This window comes from Dermacentor silvarum, chromosome 7, assembly GCF_013339745.2.
Source record: "Dermacentor silvarum isolate Dsil-2018 chromosome 7, BIME_Dsil_1.4, whole genome shotgun sequence".
NCBI lineage: Eukaryota > Metazoa > Arthropoda > Arachnida > Ixodida > Ixodidae > Dermacentor > Dermacentor silvarum.
Window position 1 is genome coordinate 4,454,447 of NC_051160.1, and position 19,277 is coordinate 4,473,723.

The following is a 19,277-nucleotide window of genomic DNA, read 5'->3' on the forward strand; positions in this document are numbered from 1 at the left end:
CACAATGAGCAATCGCTACGTGAGTGGCCTTCACTGTGATCACCGGCTTTGTTGGATGAAAATAAATAAATAAATAAATAAATAAATAAATAAATAAATAAATAAATAAATAAATAAATAAATAAATAAATGAATTACCATGCCCTCATTTTTACCATAGTTATTGACTAAAGATTATTTTTTATGGCTATTTGCATATACCTGTGGTCACCCCTGCTATATATAGCTTCCCTTAAAGTCAGTTAACCAGTCAACACTTCATTTTAACAGTAAAACATGATTATATTTCACGAAGGATATTGAGGACGTATTTTTTGAGAGTTCATAGAGAGAAGCTGTTAATTAGCTAACCTCACTTGCACTGAGATCTCTAGTGCAAGTAAAGTACTTCTGCTGTAAGCAAATTCAGCTGATGCAACAGTTGCGCTGTCTGTCGACCACAGGCTAATTTTAATAAATCTGGCTCCACAAGTAAAGAAGAAGAAAAAAAAAACCATCACCTGGTATATCTGGCAAAAGTGGCCAATCTAAGTCTTATTTCTATTAATCTATGAGCTGTCGAATGCAGCAGCGCTGTCGATTTTCCATAAGCACAGGGCGATTGTAGCGAGCACACCGGAAGCTGCTGCTTACAAGCACAGCGTTCTTTTTAGAATACGAACGTCTACGTTCCGCTGCGCCTGGAAACCACCGCTAGTGTGGCTTAACATGCGGTTTTTGCCGATACAGTAGTTAGGACCACGGAGTAAACGTACGCACCTCTGCTTGTGTTGGATCTTCTTGTTCACGCGCATTTTAGTCACGCGCTGCATTCGCCTCCTCTTTCTTGTCCTTCCTTGGCGGTTGCCACCGATCATAAATAGAACTACGTTGAAGAGCCATCCACGGACTTCATCTCTGGCCGTTTCTCAATCCCTTGTCTAATACAAGGCTGCCATTCCGAAGGATGAACAAACGCGTGACAAATCGGACATTACATTATGCAAATTCAAGTTCTTCCTCAAGTCAGGTTTTCAACTGGACACCTAGGCGCTCGGTAAACCTTATTGTTGTCGCAAATGCTCTCGCATTTAAAGTATGAAGCCCACTCTAAGGAGCATCAACAGCACTAGTTGGAGCTAGTACGGGAATACTTAACGTGCGATTAACAATTCCACTACAATACCACTTCGATTTATGCGACGCTTACGAAGGACTGCGCAAGAAAAAAAAAAAAAAAAAAAAAAAAAAAAAACTGAATCGCCATCCAAGCCTTGCGAAAGTGCACGTCCAGCGAAGCTGTGGAAAACCGCCACTACAACTGCTGAGGGGCGTTTTCTTTATAAATGCGCAATCATTATATGGCCCATGAAGCGAAAAAACAGGCGTTAACAATCGATGGTACCGAAACCCATGTGACCAAATGGTGACGTAACGTTTAACATGATGACGAAACGTGATTATCACGTCACCTCAAGCGTCGCGTGATGACATCACGTCAAACGTTACGTTATGTAATAACGGCATCGATCGTCACGTGACGATATCACCTGATGACATCATCGCGTCAAACGTTACGTGCGCGATGACGTCATCGTCGAGTAATGATGTCGCCTAATGACGTCGTATGATGCCTCTTGGAGAAGCAGCACACTGTGCGTTTCCCACTTCTTTGCACTGTCTCCGGTATCGGCTCAAATTTTTGCGTGACTACACGGCCACGAAAAATCCCGACCAACTAGAGGCTAACAGCTTCGCTGTAAAAAACACTGCCGCGGAACCTGCACCGTTTCGTATTACTCAGGCGAATTCGGGAAGCGAAATCACGCTAAAGTTTTCAATTTAAACTGGGCGCGCTTGTTCAAATGTTTTGACTAACAATGGACATCTTTTTTTCTACAGCTGGCAACATTGTGGGGCAATGTACGGAAGCATCAGCTCAGGCGCCCGATCGCAGGGTTTGATCGGTGCGTTCACTACGCGCTTCTGATTAGGTAGTTATAAATGGGATGTTGAAGGTGTCCGACGGACAGACGCCGATAAGAGGCCGCGCTCTGTTCTGCCGGTTGTGATTGCGATCCGACGCTGACACCCCGTCAGCGGCGTCGCAACGTCCAAGCCACCGACTGCAGCGGCGAGCAACTGATCGCCTCGTCGGGAGAGGCGGTGTTTATATTATCCGCAACCCACAATGTGGTCGTTCTTTGCGAGAGACCCCGCCAAGGACTTTGGATACGAGATCGGCGAGCTTGTGCCCGGACTAGAAGAAAAATCGCTTTGGCAGCTACACAAGGGAAAGAAAAAGGTAACGGCTATAGCTCGCTGGCTGTTACTTGTCACGCCAGGCCCATTCCATAGCTGCGTCGTGGCACTTGTTAAAAGTCAGTCATCTCTGTCGTGAGGGAGCATGTTTAGCACGCTACGGGCCTTCACTTAAGTTTGTGTCACTTCCCCCTTTTGCAAAATATTTTTCTTGTCACTGACAATATGACACCTTACTCTTCAGGGAGGCGATCAAGATGTGTCCGTTTTCGTATTCGAAGCGAAAGCAGGCAGCGAGAGCTTGGTGAGTGGACTATTTCCATCATTTGTGGACTTTCTCCATAATCAATAAGGCGTTACGTCTCAAAAATTTCGTAGCCTTGCGCATAACTTTTGTGTGATTTGTCTCTCTAGCTGGACACCGCCAAAGCTTCTGTCAAAAGGCTCAAAACTCTGAGACACCCGAACGTTCTACAATACGTTGACAGTCTCGAGGTAACCGCTTCTCCTATGACGTTCTTTCATTCATATTTGAAGATGTTTTTATTCGTGGCGATAGGAGTAGCAGTAGTAACCAGCTTAATTACTAAATATTAGGACACTTTTGTTTTCAGACCGAGAAAGTGATATACCTAGTAACTGAATATGTGGAGCCCCTTGTTACACATTTGGAGGCGCAAAAGAAAGATGAGGAGAAAAAACTAGGTGTCTCATGGGGTCTTTACCAAGTTACGGTAAGTGCAGCAACTCGTCCTACTCTAAATGATGCAACTGTTGCAGTGAGTTCCTAACTCCGTTCCTCACTATTCAGAAAGGACTTGGCTTCTTGACGGGAGATTGTGGCCTCAGCCATAACAACATTTGCTCATCATCCGTTTTTGTCAATCGTGCTGGAGAGTGGAAGATTGGCGGCGTAGAGTACATGTGTCCTGTGACGGAGTCTCCACCAAGAAAAAGCCTTTCTGCCTTGGATGTTTACACACCTCCTGAACTTAAGGATTCATCCGCTTCCCACAGACGGTCAGGGCCAAAGTGGTAAGTGGTAAGACTGTTGCATCTTTTCAGAATGAATATTAAGTGAATTCAACGCAAAAGTTGTACTTCGTTGAAGTGCCGTGACAGTGCACAAAAATACAGATCCTTAGAAATGTATAGTAAGTGCAGAGAAAAATGCCCACAGGATGACAAAGCAAAAACAATATGAAACATGTGAAAAGGACTGGCTTAGCACATTTGAATGGTGTCCGTTGAGGAATGTAAACACTCTGGTTGATGATGGATAGGTTCCGGACTGTAGCGAAGACATCGCTAGAGTCAACACACTGAAAATGCATTGTAAAGATTGTAAAGCTTCAATCAAAATGTATTGGGAATGTGTTTATAAGTAACTCAAGTATCCTTGGGCAAACATTTCCAGATCAACACGAGGCTTGTTATTGGAGCTCTCAGTTATAAGCTGTGAGCGTTCACTCTGTCCATTTCCACTAGGTATATTCATTTTCCTTTAGCATAAGATACCCAACCGAATCCTTGAAACTTGAATCCTTGTAAACAAAGAAATATGAAACACATGAGAAGGACTGACCGGACCATGTACAATTGAATAAAACATCATTTTTCTGTTTTCTTCTCATCTTACACTTACTGTTTCATAGCACTGTGCACTAAAAAGCCTGTTGGTGGGTTATTTGAATGCAGGCAATGTTACCACTGTCAATATTACTTGGGAAGCATATGAAGTGACTTGTGTGTGAAGCTGACTTCGACATGTTTCATACAAATGCACTTGAGAACAAGAAATGGGATTGATGGTAAATCAGAGTTTTAACTTTCAAATCCTTCAGCATAGCGTGACAATGGTACCTTTGTCACTGACTAGTGTCATATAAAAATAAAAATTCTAGGATGAAATGTAGCGTGGCTCAATGTAAAAGTGTCACTCAAAGTGATCAGTCATGAGAGCAGCCCCTGCTATGTCATTGCAAAACTTTTTAATTTTACGTTGTCATTTTCCTTAATCGAAAGGGCAAGAGATAGCTGGGGCCTTGGCTGCCTGATGTGGGAAGTTTTCAATGGACCTTTGTTGAAGCCTTCTTCTCTTGAATCTCCCGGAAAGGTTTGTGTCATTTTCTTCTCACGTTGATTTCCTTCACAAGCGAGTGCTCCACGTTTAACTGAATTTCATGTTGCACTAACTTTGGAACTTGTTCACACTCAACAGCGTGGATTTCTTGTTTTATTTACAAACAGATCCCAAAATCACTCACGCCTGCTTTCAACCAGCTGACAAATTCAAACATTAGTTCCCGCCCTAGTCCAGCAGATGTTCTCACAAGGTGTCGATCAGCTGGTGGGTTCTTCAAGAATAGTTTTGTTGACACCATGCTCTTCATTGAAGAGATTCAGGTTCGTCATAATTATGTCTTTATTTATTCTTACAGGAGCTGTGGTGTCCAAAATAAAGTGTGTGAAAGGGATGAGTTTTTTTTTATCCTTTTGACTTCAGATCAAGGACACTACAGAAAAGAACAGGTTTTTCACGGGTCTCACGTCTGTCATGGATAACTTCCCAGCCAATGTCTGCAAGTATAAGATCCTCCCGCAACTTATCAATGCGTTTGAATTTGGCGACGCTGGCTCAGTCGTGCTGTCACCTCTCTTTAAGGTAAGACATTCTTACAACTTCGACCCTTCACAGAAAGGACACTGCAGTAAAACAAACAAAAATTGATTGAGTAAAGTTTTATAGGTTTTATAGATTTATAGCAGAAGGGGCATATACTAAGCCAGTATCACCTGGAAAACGAAGCATAGTGTAGCTGCAGTAAGAGCTGTTTGTGCTGACTCACCACACAATCCAGGACAGTTCATGAAATTTTAGTTCATTTCATCATCACAGTTCATGAAATTTTTGTTCATTTCATCACCTTCTAAATGTATTACAGCAGGGACTGAACAAATAGCATGTGTTCAAGCAAGCTGCTTGTAGAAGCACATGTTCGTAGTACATTATAGTCACCAATTGCTCACGTGAGAGCAACTGCCGACTACCATGTGGTGGTTCGTGTAACTATTATTGAAAATTTTTTTGTGTGTGTTTGTTGAGTATAGCAAGTATACAAATTTGAGACTATGTTTGTTGCCCTTTGAGTACATTTGACCTGGATGGAATTTTGCATTTGCAGATTGGAAAACTGCTGGATGCTGAAGAGTTCAAGAAAAAGATTGTTCCCTGCGTTGTCAAGCTGTTTTCCTCAAAAGACAGGGCGACACGGGCCCGTCTGTTGCAACAGGCACGAGTTCTCTCGATTTTTCTGATCTTCACTAACCTTTCTTTGTTGCATGCATAATCAACCTCAGACAAGCAAACCTTTCATCTCTAACATTGTCTTGAAAATTCTAGGTGGACCAGTTTGTTGACTACCTCAGCAATGACGTCTTGAACCAGGAGGTGTTTCCGCATGTTGTTCAAGGCTTCTCAGACACCAACCCCACCATACGTGAGCAGACAGTCAAAGCGATTGTGCACTTGGCACCGAAGCTGAGTTACAACAACCTCAACGAGGAAGTGATGCAACATTTTGCGCGACTTCAGTCCAAGGATGACCAGGTTGGTAGGCTACTGCCGCCTTGTCATGTGTAGCACACATCACCTATGACTTGACTATGAAAAGCTTTCAATATCCCTTTGCACACTTCAGTATCTTGATGCTTTAACCATTCTGTAGGTCTACATTTAATAACTGGTTATGTTCAATTACTTCAACTTCAATTATGGTGAAAAAGTTCCTAGCAACTGTGGCTTGTAGTCAACAGCACACAAGCAGGCGAGAATGAAGGTTGAAATAGGCACAAATATTTCAACTTTCTTGCCTTTGCATGCTGTAGTCTTCAACTCATGGACAATGAATTGGCCCTGTTCTTTACATTGCAGCTGCAGATTCGTGAATAGTTATACTCAACATTGGCTGTATAATAGGTATAAGGAATGAGCCTGAAAAGGGTTTTGGAAGACGGATGTAACATTGCTTACAAATGTTCACAGGAAGTAAGGGTTAATGGAAATTCAACTCCTTCATAGCCTGAGCAGACAACTTATAATTGATGTGTTCACTTGGCGCTTTTGTCTTCACCTACAATGTAGAACCTCCCATTGCTGGAATTCATGACCAGGTTTCTTTTTTTCTTTCTCTCTCTTATTCCTGGTGGTTCTGTCTCACAAATTTTTGCCTGCGATAATGTGTTTAATGCGCCATTGATGGCCATATTTTGCTACCCATCCTGTATAGCAGTTTAATTCAAGGTGTGCCTTTATGGGCGTGCTAACTCTGTGCTGCCTTTATGTTTGCAGGGTGGCATCCGAACAAACACCACTGTGTGCCTTGGAAAGATAGCTGGCCATCTTCACCCCCAGGTATGGCAATCACCTTGGCCCTCTCTGCAATGAATATGCAGTTCGGTCTGCTTACAATGATAATAAAATAATAAAATAATTTGATCAGTATGACAGAGTATCATTCCATCCGAGCATATTTTATGCAATTTCAATGTACTGGACATGCCAATCATTGCAACTGGTCTTAAACCCAGCACAGTGGTTCTGGCATTCTGCTGCCTTAGCATGAAGTCGCAGGTTCAATGCATAGCTGTGGCGGCTGCATTTTCAATGTGGTGGCTATGCAGAAAAATCTTAACATGTGCTTAGATTTAGGTGCATGTTACAGAGCCTTGGGTGGTCAAAATAGTCCAGAGCCTTGCACTGTGGCACCTCTCACAGTTCCTTGTGTTGCTTTGGAGTATTAAACATCACGAGTCAATCATCAGTTGTTATACCCAGTTGTGTTATATGTGAAGTGTATTATATTAGCATCTGTAGTGGCTACCTTGGTATAGAATATGTTTATCTTGGCGAATAAAAAACAGCAAGCAATGATTTACATTCATCTTTGAAAGCTAACAGCAAGTCATTTGAATTTACTAATTAGACTCTTTTCATCTCCGCTGGGAATATTTGTGCAAAATTAAGTGCGAAATTTGGAAGGACTTGTTCATCAAAACAAGCACAATTGACGGAAATAATTTCGTGCCCCTGAATGGCGTGTGCTTTCACTTGTCACAGCCAGCACACAGATGCTTACAAAATACTAGACTGACTCTATTCTTGGTTTTAATGTGTACCACAGTGAGGAGGTACGAGATGCAATCTAGGCAGCAGCAGTGCTTGTTATCGCCACCGTTTCTAGTGTTTGGAAAGAAATGTGCAGGATGCATAAATTTGTTGCCACAGATGCAGGTTCAATACACTGTAGTGGAAAGGAATGAAAAACTACATTTCCGTGCTATAGATGAAGCGGTTGGTTGGCACTTAAGATACTAGTATTATCACTTGTGAGAGCTCTGGATGAACAGGGAACTGGATACATAGTATAGTGTGTAGTTTCGTAAAGTAGTTTGTAATGATGACATATCACACTCTCATATACTTTTCTCCGACTTTGATATGATTAAGTTGAATGTTTCTGCATTTGCATGTTATCCACGTAGGTGCGACAGAAGGTGCTAATAGTGGCATTCACACGTGCCATGCGGGACCCGTTCCACCCGTCGAGGATGGCTGCCATCTTGGCCCTGTCCGCCACCCAGGGCTATTTCACTCTCAAGGACTGTGCGACTAGGGTGCTTCCGGCCCTGTGTGCCCTCACGATGGACCCCGAAAAGACAGTCCGGGACCATGTAAGTCAGCAGCCCACTTGACCACGTTGCCCTTATTCTGCACGTCGGCTTCCTTTAGTAAAGAATCATCACTGGCCTAAATTTCAGTACACTACAGGGCAGCGGCTTCCCAGAGGTGACCAGTAATGTACGTCTTCCACCAACTACACTTTGTTCAACTAGTTTTCTAATTTCATCACTCTATCTGATTCTCTATCACTCCTGACTGCATTTCCCAATTTATTTATCTGTTAATTGTTCTTTTTGTGGAGCCTAAGGACAGGTCTGGGTAGAGCACTGCAAGATTGCAAGGCCACTGCTGTTTCATTGCCATTCCACTGGGCCACTGTCAGCTGCAGTTTGTCTTCATTCGCAGGGTTGTGAGACATCATGCAGAATAAAAGAAGTCTAAAAATTATGCAGATACAACATGCCGTGTAAATCGATTTAAGCAAAGCTTTCTTTGAGGTTTGAAAAGAATGCTGTTATTGTTTAGGAACCATTCGTATGTATAGAGAACATAACCAGGTTGGACATGTTTTCACCACGAAACAACTTGCTCAGCATGAGCTTGTGGCACTCTGACACAACAAACATGTCAATCTGTCTAACACACACTACACACCAAACCGAACTCCACCTGCACAAGGTCTTTGTCACTTTGTCAAGACTTTGCACTCCTCCTGCACGAAATCTTTGACCATATTTTTCCGCATATAACCCGTACCCCCAATTATAACAGCCCAGATAAGAAAGGAAAAATCCACGCATGTAACCCACAAAAATAACTGCGTAGAACAATGCTCACATCTTTGCACAAATGGTCTCCGTTTGCGGATGCACTACTTGTCCATGTCGTATCTTCGGCCAGCGGCTCTGTTCCCCCCCTCTTCGGCAACGCTGATAATCTTCCATCTTCTGCTGCGCTGTAAAGGATGGCCGTTGAGCGCAGCTCATCGTGATCAGAGTTCTAGTTCACCGGCACCATGCGCACTATCACTATCGCTGGGTGTACTTTGCTAACTACAAAATGCAAAATGGTGACCCTTATAGAGGAGGATGAGGGTGGGTGTCCATGAAGGAGAGAAAAAGGGAGCTTCAACGGGAAGTCGTGAGGTTCCCTAGGAGATAACAAAGCTTTATATGCCGGAGGACCTTTCCTTGAGCTGTGGCTTCATGGCAGCGCACACCACTCTACCGTGAAGCCACACATCAAGGCGAAATTCACATATACGGTACTTGTGTGCACTAGTAAACGACACGGTTCGGTTCTGCTGCTGTCCCATCACTGCATATTAATGCTGCCCTGCTTCACGTTTATGAGCAAGTGTGCACTTGTGTTTCAAGCCATTCTTTATCAACGCTGCTCCGCTTCACATTTCTGGGCAAAGCGTCCATTGTGCTTGCCATTGCTCATTGCCACCACTCAACACTGCTCCATTTTGCATCGACGAGCAAGCATGCATGTGCTTGTGTTCTAATCTACATGACAAATTATATTAGCTGCAGAACGGTCTGTGTGTTTTTGTATTACGATTTGTCATGATGTCGAACAAACAAGCCCAAACATCTACAATTCTATCTCGCTGCATATTGAAGATGTTCATTCACTGTTCAATGCTTCTTTGAAGCCTCATGTTTTTACCATACTCAGTACGCACTTTGGTCCCATTTTGTGGAGTGCCTTACTCCCACCTGAGTTGGTATTGCAAGACAGCAGCCAGCGCACGCAATGTGGCGGGGGAAAAACACAATGAAGGCTTCGTTTTAATACTTAGAAGCAGCTTAACAACGCACATTTTTTAATCGCAGATTTGAAAACTACAGTCATAAATGTAAATAACTTGAGATGTGCTGATGACTCCAGTCTGCATTGGTCTTTGCAATGAAGGATTCATAGCAGCACTTTGTGGTGCAATTCAGCCTGCCTACGTTTAAGTGGTGGTCAGGGCTTCCTTTGGTACACATTCTACTGCTCTTATAGAGTCACTGGATATATATGTAATATGCATAACTTGTCTTCTTAAGTCCACTTATGCTTGACATATTAGGTAAACAATCATTTACCGTCAGTGTTTTTCTCTTATCTGTGCTGCTGCTTTAGTAGGTGAACCATGGTTGGCCCTCGAAAAATACATCATTTAGCTGGAAGCTAACCTTACTTGAGCATGCATCAAATGGTAGTAACTAACAGAGGTTAAGGCATAACAGCTAGGCAGAAGGAGAAAGAGTTTATTCAGTGAAAACCGAGACGTTACCCTAATGCATCAAGCTCTGGCTGGGGACTTGGCAACATGACAGGTAATATAATTCCTTTTCCACAGGCATTCAGAGCGATCAAGGGTTTCCTGGGAAAACTAGAGAAAGTGTCTGAGGACCCCAGCCTTGCCGAGCAAATGGGTAAGTGCCATCTGTCGCAAATAAGTTTATTAAATAATACTTTGCATTGAGTGAAGCATGCTTTGTTCTCGCGTTAAGCAGAAACAGTTGCATTATTTTTTAAAATGTTCTTTTATCATCAACAGAGGCAGATGTAAATGCGGCCAGCTCGAGTGTGCCATCAAGCCTGGCTGCCAGCTGGGCTGGTTGGGCAGTGACATCGCTGACGTCCAAGTTTTACCGCTCAAAACCCACAGCAGGCGCCCCTGCACCCGGTGCAACAGGGAGTGGTGAGTTGAAGCTTCAGTTAACAAAGTTTAGATATAATAAACACTTTCTTGGCTGGCAACAAATAATTTGCTGTGTTAATTCAATGTAATGTGATTAAAGTGGCATTGGAGAGAAGCACTAAGAATTCTACACAGGCAAACCGTCCCTTCAGTTGACCATCTTTATTCCTACAGCATAAAACCTATAGTGGAGAAACTGAGCACGAAACATATTGAATTGCCTTGCTGGCATACTGCATACCTATTTTTGGAGCTTTGCATGCTAATGTACCAATTTAGCTTGACTTCACATTTTTTTCTTAATGTCATGTTAAGTTTATAAGCTGGTTCTGTATTTTCTTGTTCAGCTTACAGTATGCTGTAATATTATACAGCATACTAATGCATTTGCTCACCAACAGCAAAACTCTGCCTTTTCTTGAAGTGGAGCACGCTCCTTCATAGGGACGGACAAAGGCCTTGATGCAAAAGGACGAGCAGTTCGGACTGTTGCCTTCTCCTCTTTATTGCACTTTGTCTTGTGCCTTGTTCCCTCACTGCATCATTTTCCTTCTAACCAGGCACGAGTACTAGTAGCAGATGACACGAATAGCAGACGACAGCCATTCTGCTGGAGTCAGCTGCTATAGCATTTTGGAAGGATGTATGCTGTGCAGGAAATGTAAATGTTATTACAAAGCTTTCTTCTGCAAACCACCAAATACTTTCAAGCTTTGTGTTGTTGTTGCAATAAGATCAAATACCGACATTCTGAACGAACAGCGCAGACAACGGGACTGCAGGATGATGACACCATGGGCACTGACTATCAGCTGGTGGTTTATTTGGGAAACAAAAGGCGGGGAACAAGGAAGACAGTCAATATCACGAAAAAGCTAAAGCTGCAAGTCATCAGGCACCAAATGAAGCAAGAGCAACGGCCAGCTGGCAACTATCACAAATTGCATGTATAATGTTAGCAAACTGAAGGCACTCATAAACAGAAAAACAAAAAGGTAAGGATAACAGAAACACATAAAATACCTACATAGAAATTCATAATGTCCCACCAAGGTGCCAGTGCTGGTGTTTCAACCCGAAATACAAAATATGGAAGTTTGGCCTTGATTTTTTCTTGTAGTAATGAGCCTCTTATTGCGAAATTAACAAAGCTAGAACATTTAGCTAGAAGCTGATTTAGTGTTTATTTTATTGTAATAGCAATTACATGGACACTTCAAGCGCATTTTCTGCCATCGCCGTGGTCGTCGCCGTGAGGTTCCGTATAAAGTCCAAACACAGTAACATCGTCGCCATACGCTGTATGTGCGAGTGAAAGCTTGCGAGAGTCAGCAGACGATTGTGGCTCAATCTCGCATGCACAAGGGAGGAAGGCGGGGGGCGAAAGCGTGCTGTTCTACTCCGGCGGCTGCTGCTTACGGCGCGGCCGTGTGGGCGCTGTATCTTGAAAGCGATCTGCGATGTAGACAAAGTGCAACTAGTGCCGGTAGCTTTGTAGGCGCTGTGCTTTCGGCTTTAGTTCGCATTGAAGCGAGAGACAGCATGAAGGTTATTCGCTCGCTGCTGCTCCCGCACTTCCTCATTGCAGTGTTTTGACAGCAAGTTTCTGCGGTCATCGAGCGAGATGTGTTCATGTTTACCTGTTCGCGCGTGACACCGTGCTTGTTAATTTAGTTGACAGCGAATTTCCGCGGTCATCGAGCGAGATGTGTTCATGTTTCCTGTGCGCACATGACACCGTGCTTGTTAATTTAGTTGGTAAGCAAATGTTTAAAAGTTTGTACAGCCGATAAAACTACTGTCCTTAGTTTGTATCGCTGTCTACAAATTCGCTATTGCAATTGATGCTTCGCCTTTCGGGCAAAACTGTGACATTTCTTTTTAGTGTCCCTTTAACTCATGTTAACAGTTTGTATTAACCTTGCTTCATATTGTGTTCTCTACTACATTAGGAGAGGCACAATCCCAGCCATCTTCAAATGCTACTTCACCCACCACGGAGAGAACAGCACTGCATGATCGCCGAGCATCGGAGGACGCCAGTGTCGACTCTGGCTCGGGGGGTGACGACAAGTGGGATGACCAAGACGACTGGGGAGATATGGAGGTTAGAGATGCCTTATTGGTGTACGCTTAGTGAAATCTACGCAAAGTACTATGTACAACATTTTACAAGGTAATGCCCAAGCTACCATTATATCTAGTAAAGCCTGACTTCAAGGTTTGTTGTAATTGTAACTGCCTTGCCAGAAGTTTTAATTTGCCACAAATTCACTAAATTTTTAAAATAGCATCATTAGGAAATGCCGTATTTTGCACCTTGTTAATCATAAATGTCTTGTCAGAAACTTTAAAGTACTATAGATACTTTATCAGAGATTCGCTCAGACAGCTTGCTTTCAATGCAAGCTGTCAAATCTTAACTCGCACTGCTGTCTGCTTGCATTCTAGAATGTACACCCAGCTTTGCAGAGTGCGAGTTGAAAAATGTAATCAGTCTACAGTTTAGTCCTGAAACCATGACTAAAATCCTTAAAGACAATTATCAAAGGAATCCGAGGAGAGCATCAGTTTGTAATTGTATGTCCATACTCTGCTAGATGCTATAAATAGGTAAAAGAATTAGAATTATGCCTACTGTTGCGAATTAATGTAAGTGCTGTTCTGTATGGTCTTTCTTATGTTGAAACAGAGTTGGGAAACACAGTTGATTTGGGACTATACTTTGTTTCATATGTAGCAGGCAATGCTGCAGAAGCTATGCAAGCTAGATTGCTGCAGATCTTGGGCACATGGCCTTGAGGTTAATGTTTCAGTGCGTAGTAGCATTTGTAACCTACATAGTGATCCACTGAAATTAGGAGTGTTCTGACTTAACAGAGCTGAAAGTCACGTTTGCCGTTGAGCTTGTGTCTTGTATACTTTGGGGCCAACTGTTTGTGGCAAATTGATGCACTGGCATTCACTGTGTAGTTACACTTTTTGAAATTCTTTATGTGTTTTTGTTTTTCTTTGTAGTGTGATGTCTGTGCTCATAATATTTACTACAGCACCCTTATTTAGTGAGTAGGCTGAAATGGAAGCTACCACTTTTTGCTTCCTGCTTCCTCTGTTCTAATGAGGTTTAGGCCTCTGTCAAGTGTTCTGTGGAATTCTGGCCTATGCACCTCAGTATCGGTGTACTTATGGGGCTCGATGTTGGAATAAAAGTGACCCTGAAGTTGTATAATATTGGCTGCCTGTGCTACTTTAGGAACATGTTTTTGCAACATTGCAGGAAGACACTAAAGGCAACTCTGGGAAAAGTAGTGCATCGCCAAAGGAACCCGCTTCCTCGGGGCAAGACGGCTGGGACGATGGTGGCTGGGAGAGCTTCGAAGAAGAGCCTACCCCTGTGAGTCTTTTATCATTTCAATTTGTGCTATTCCGGACCAAAGCTCACGTTTAGGGATATGGCAGATGCTTTCAGCACTGAATGCACTCCGTAGTGTGCATGAGCACGCTTTTTGTTCATACCGAACGGTAGAAAGATTTCAGAAGATATCAACAGTGGGTGAACAAAGGAAGGCCTCAACCTGGAGCCAATGTCTATACATTTTCTGCCTCGATGGAAGACAAGTCCCCTTTTCGAAACTTTGTTCAAAACTGTGCCCACTGTTTACCACTGTTGTTTATATGCTGCACCGTGTCATGGCCTGCCTTTAATTTGGCATTAGTTTATTCAACCTTTTTCCAAATTTGACCGCGCTCAGTAGCCACAAAATGTGCACAAACTTTTTGAACAGCTAGACTTAAACATTGTACACTAACTTAAATAAGTTTTTGTACTTTATTTGGCAACTCTCACAATCCTTGGTGTCATAAAACTTGTCAAACAAGAATTGAAACAGACTTGTAGACTAAATTTACAAGCTGGTAAATGTTCATTTAAACCAGACACTTGCGGGAAACTTATGTAGGTGTGATTTTGTGTTTGGTATTTATAGTGCAAGACCATAGACTCTAACCAGAAAGAGTGTTGTGTCTGCCCTTGTCTGTCACTTCGATTTTGCGCTACAGCCCTATGAAATTGTCACACAAACAAGACTAAATATCCCCTGCAATCAAGTTTACTTAGATGTGCCAGCTTTCAGACTGGAATGAAATGCAGGTTGACTAGTACTTTCTGTTTAATAACTCATTAGTGCATCTCTGACTTTATTTATGAAGTCACAATATGAGAAAATTTATAAATTTCTGGCTTCAAAAACTCGCCCCTTCAAGTGATAGTTCCTTGCTGTTTGTACTTTGTGCAGCCTTCTGAAGCGCCTTCAAGCAAGTCCAGTGTCGAGTCCAAGCCTCCAGATGCAAGGCCAACTAGTTCCTACAACTGGGGCACAACTCGAGACCCTGAGGAGGATTTCTTTTGTAACGCTGCCGGACTAGGAGCCGCAAAACAGGTACTAGTCTGATGTGCTTTTTGGTTACTAATTAGGAGTAAAGTTTTCTTTTTGTTTGTGTCGGAGTAAGAAAAGCAATGTCACACACATTTTTACATGCCTTTGTGCAACAAAATGCAGTAGAAGACAAGGATTTTTCATCTTTGTTGATGAGAGTGTTGAAAAAGTATGAACTGGCCAATTTCAGTCATGCCATGTGTAGGCTGTAAGATGTGGATAGTGACTCGGGCAAGTTAGTAATAATCATTCTGTAATGTAAATCGCTGCACAGAAAAACCAGGGTTTAAGGCTAGGAACGACAAAACAAGCACTGAACATTAAACTAAACATTTATTTACTTTATCTATAGGCATTTCTCATACCTTTAAATAAAAGGAAAGCTGTCTTAAACTTGAGCGTCAGCTGGTTTGCATGAAAAATAAGTTTTTAGAGATGGTATACTGATTGGCCACATGTAAGTCGCAGGTATGTATTTTGTGCTTGCTTATAATATGCTACACTTAGGGGTCTATGTTAATTTTGATATATCCTTTCCCATCTCCCCACTAAGGCTTTGAGCCATCCTGTATGAAAGGTCTAGTTCATTCATTCATATGTTATAGCACTGAACAAACCGTCACTGGAAGTTCTATGCTTACAGGTCTCCTTGCCTTATATTCTGAACTTTCCCTACACTAATTTGTACCTAGAATAATGCAAGATGTACCATGTAAACAAGAGACGATCATAATTTGTGATACTTTTCTGAGCCATATGTTATGAACTAGAGAACTTGCATGTTATAGATCGTACAGACAGAAGCAGCTTGTTAGAACAGATAGTTGGGTGAGTTGGTTTGGCACTGTAAAACTTTAATGTGCAACCAGATGACAACAAAACCAGGGTACAGATGATGCGCAAAAGCACTTCTGTGTGTTGTCTTCATCCCTGCTTGCATCATAGTCTGCTTCTGCATTCAAATTATACTGTCTCGTCGTTAACGTTAGTGGCACATAAGCATGTTCAAGAAGCCTTAAAAGTGTGCATGCAAGTGGATATCAAATGTATACACTTTGTGTACCTTGAACAAAGCGAAGGCTATTTAGCACCACTGTATATTTACATTGTCTCATTGCATTTCTTTTTTCTTCTTTTGTGCATTCTTTTTAGCCACCTAAGCCTACGGCAGCCAGTCTGAAGCAAAGCCCAAGCTCTGAAAATGCATGGGAAAATGATGACTGGGACAAGTGGGGTGCCAGCAAAGGTTAGCCTTTTGCCTTAGCCTCATTATTTGTCTTTCAGCTAGCTACATTACTAGTCTAGCAGTGAGACTGAGTTTTTCCAAAAATATTGCAACTGTGTGCTTCCTTGTCTTGACTTGGTGTAGCAATTAAGTCAACAATCCCCTCGCATAACATCATTGCCATTTTCAAGCGTACAAGTCAACCAGTCTTGCAACAAAAATGTGCCTGCCAATGTAGATAGGATTAAGAGCTTGAAACTTGAGCTTTTAATTGGTTTTACAACAAAGCATGAAAACCTGTTTTGCACCTACAAAATAGCTTGCTCACGTATTTCAGCAAAGCTTTTGTCACAGTAAAGTCTCTGCAAGTAAGAAAGCATTACAATACCTGACCTTTCCACAACAGTTCTGCTGCTTATTCTTTTTGCAAAGAGTCACTTCTGTGATACTTAGCATCATGGGCATTTTGATTGCATGCAAATTGCACTGGCCTTGAAGGATACTTAATATTTGTCTGGTGTAAGCAGCTTTCCATCTAGGCAATGTATTTGCTGTTGCTTGATTATCTATGAGTGGGGGGGGGGGGTTGTATAAACATTCAGTATTGTTTCCAAGACTGGAGTGCTCAAACAACAGCTTCAGCTGCTGTATCCCATATTTTTCAAAATCTTTTGTGCAGACAGAGTATGTGCACCTGAATGGCGGGCAGAGAGTCCCAACTTCGTTTAATTTTGGCAGTGCAGAATTTTCATAATACCATAAACATTTATTTCTTTTCTTTCAAGAATGTTCCCTCGATCAGAACTAGAGCCCTGTTCATCTCAAGGTTGCGAAGCTATGTGCGATGAGGCACGTTCAGTGCTAGTATTACCTGTTCAGAAATCTTTCACAGTAGTTTATTTTAGCTAGCATTTCAAAGAAAATCGTTTTGGTCACTAAAGGATGTTAACTGTGGGATTCAGTGTCTACAGTAATTGTGACTTGTACTGCGTTGTGTGTACAAACATCAGGAACTATTAGTAGCAATGTAAATCAGTGTTGTTGTCAGCAATTCTGTGCACTGTATGCCGCATTCTTCTGTATAGCATGATTGAATGTTCCTCTAGGGGAAGCATTGTTCAGTTATACAATAGCAGTCCTGACCAAACAGTGTACAGACTTCACAAATGGTAATAATACTGCATTCGCATGTCGCTATGAATGGTTCTGAGGTCTGTACCGCTCGGTATTTGAACTGTTGTCTCCGTATTCCAGGTAACATTCTCATTACTTCAGTTTTCTTTCTTTTTTTTATCTTGAGTTTTGTAAGTTCAAATACTGGCAGTTTTCTGTGCCAAGCTCAATGAGGTGCTCATAGAATATGGACCATCTCGGTGAACATTGAGATGAAAGGCCAACTGCAGCAAAATTTCACTTTGTCTAAATTCATTATAGATAAATGAGTGGTTATGTACTATGCAAGCAATTATGGCAAAACTACAGTCGTGGTAATTGTATAATTTTCCTATTAGCTACCTTTCAATAGCACCTAAGCAGACAACGTGTGGAACCGGTGGTTAGCGGACATGATATAAATTCCAGCATGTCACCTCTGAAATTTTTCAGCGTGCCAAGGGCAGCCACAGGCGCCAACTAATCTCTGGATGTCATGCCAAAGAGATATGCATTCTGAGTCATTAATCATTTTCGGTCAGTGATAATGGTGGCGTTTCTTTCTTTGTTTTTTCCTTACAGCTTCGGTATGAAAAGCATCTAATTTTCAAGCTTTTCGTGACACATCCACTCGTGTTTAAAATGTAAAATTTTGCAATGAGGCTGCTGTAATCTAGGCTATGTGAAACGAGGCTTTTTATGCAATCCAAGATTTTGTTGCAGTTCGCCTTGTAACCTTGAGCTTCCTTTGCCATCTTCCAGGCCCGACCCTTTCTGGCAAGGGTGACTCAAAGAGCGAGGAATCGCGGCAGCAAAGGGAAGCCAGGCGTCAGCAACGGCAGAAGGAACTGCAAGAGCGGAGAGCAGCTCGCCAAGCTGCAGGGCCCATGAAACTAGGTGTCAAAAAGGAATTCTAGGACGTCTCAACACATGTGAATAAATGCTATGTTTCAGAATGTTTTAACCAAAGTCGCTGAATCCTTCAAACAGCGGTAATCGTAGGGGGACATCTGAGCAGCATGCCTCGTTGGGAACTGCTTTGCAAGTCACTTGTCATCTTACACTAATCTGAAATTAGGAGTTTGTGAACTTCAGCCTCATGGTGCGGAGTGAATTTTCACGGTTAGAAAATCCCAGTTGTGTCTTTCTAATTACCTAGGTATGGTAGCCGTATAAGGATTCTAAGAAAATACAGTAAAAAGATACAGCTGACATCTGTTGAATCAACCCTGATGGAACATTGAAGTTGAAATAAGTGTTTAATTTGCATGTGCACCGTTAAGGGGCTTTTGAACAGGGTTGAATTAAATAAGGTTAGCTCTCTTAGTCTCTATTCAGCAGATGATGACTGCTACATTTCCTGTACAGCCAAACCAGTATACTGGAGATGAAGTTGTATGACCGATGTCACATTCTTTCTTCAAAAAAAGTTCACATAAGCTGCGAGGATTTATGTACAGTTATTAAGATAATGTAACTCTTGAGGAATCTAGATTTAGTAATTAGCCACAGCCAGTCATTCCTACAGTCGAGGGCATACCCAAGAGTGTGTTTTGAAAGCCTAAATGATGACGTTTCTTTGCAAATTTTACATCATCTTCTGGTGTGCTGTAGTTCTGGTCTCGAACTTTAGCATTAGAAAATCAATCCCTTTTCCGATGCTAATGTCTTTTCACGCTTTTGGCTTTCGTGAGTGGTCAGAGCGACGAAGTAAATCTTACATTTTTCTTGCCAATATCAGCATGTAATAAGTATATTTGTTTAATGACTATCATATACTATAACGACAGTACTTTCGTGTTAGATGCAATTTCTTTATAATTGGGTTTGACTGTGCATGCA

General features: G+C 42.1%; 3 protein-coding genes across 6 annotated transcripts in view; 1 reads left to right on the plus strand and 2 right to left on the minus strand.

The window, feature by feature from the left end:
* The window catches only part of LOC119457460 (uncharacterized), a 25,640-nt gene extending 16,085 nt beyond the window's left edge, over positions 1–9,555 (minus strand). For 2 of the 4 annotated variants that reach the window (XM_049670101.1, XM_049670098.1), the window contains exon 1: positions 760–1,221. The gene's annotated coding sequence lies outside the window, so the exon portion shown is untranslated. Of the gene's footprint in view, positions 1–759; positions 1,222–8,761 lie in introns of those variants that run through there. The other 2 variants (XM_049670099.1, XM_049670100.1) reach the window with 2 other exon arrangements.
* LOC119457461 (N-terminal kinase-like protein) lies at positions 1,894–18,404 on the plus strand. Its single transcript, XM_037719027.2, has 19 exons — positions 1,894–2,284; positions 2,486–2,545; positions 2,656–2,736; positions 2,856–2,975; positions 3,053–3,276; positions 4,267–4,357; positions 4,492–4,647; positions 4,748–4,906; positions 5,427–5,534; positions 5,645–5,851; positions 6,593–6,655; positions 7,786–7,974; positions 10,278–10,353; positions 10,479–10,622; positions 12,575–12,729; positions 13,900–14,016; positions 14,918–15,061; positions 16,211–16,304; positions 18,198–18,404. The coding sequence occupies exons 1-19, from the start codon at positions 2,171–2,173 to the stop codon at positions 18,350–18,352; spliced, it is 2,457 nt and encodes an 818-aa protein (XP_037574955.1). The 5' UTR covers positions 1,894–2,170; the 3' UTR covers positions 18,353–18,404.
* Positions 10,463–19,277, minus strand: part of LOC119457462 (protein amnionless) — a 29,751-nt gene continuing 20,936 nt past the window's right edge. The window contains exon 13 of the mRNA XM_049670097.1: positions 10,463–10,598. The gene's annotated coding sequence lies outside the window, so the exon portion shown is untranslated. The remainder of the gene's footprint in view (positions 10,599–19,277) is intronic.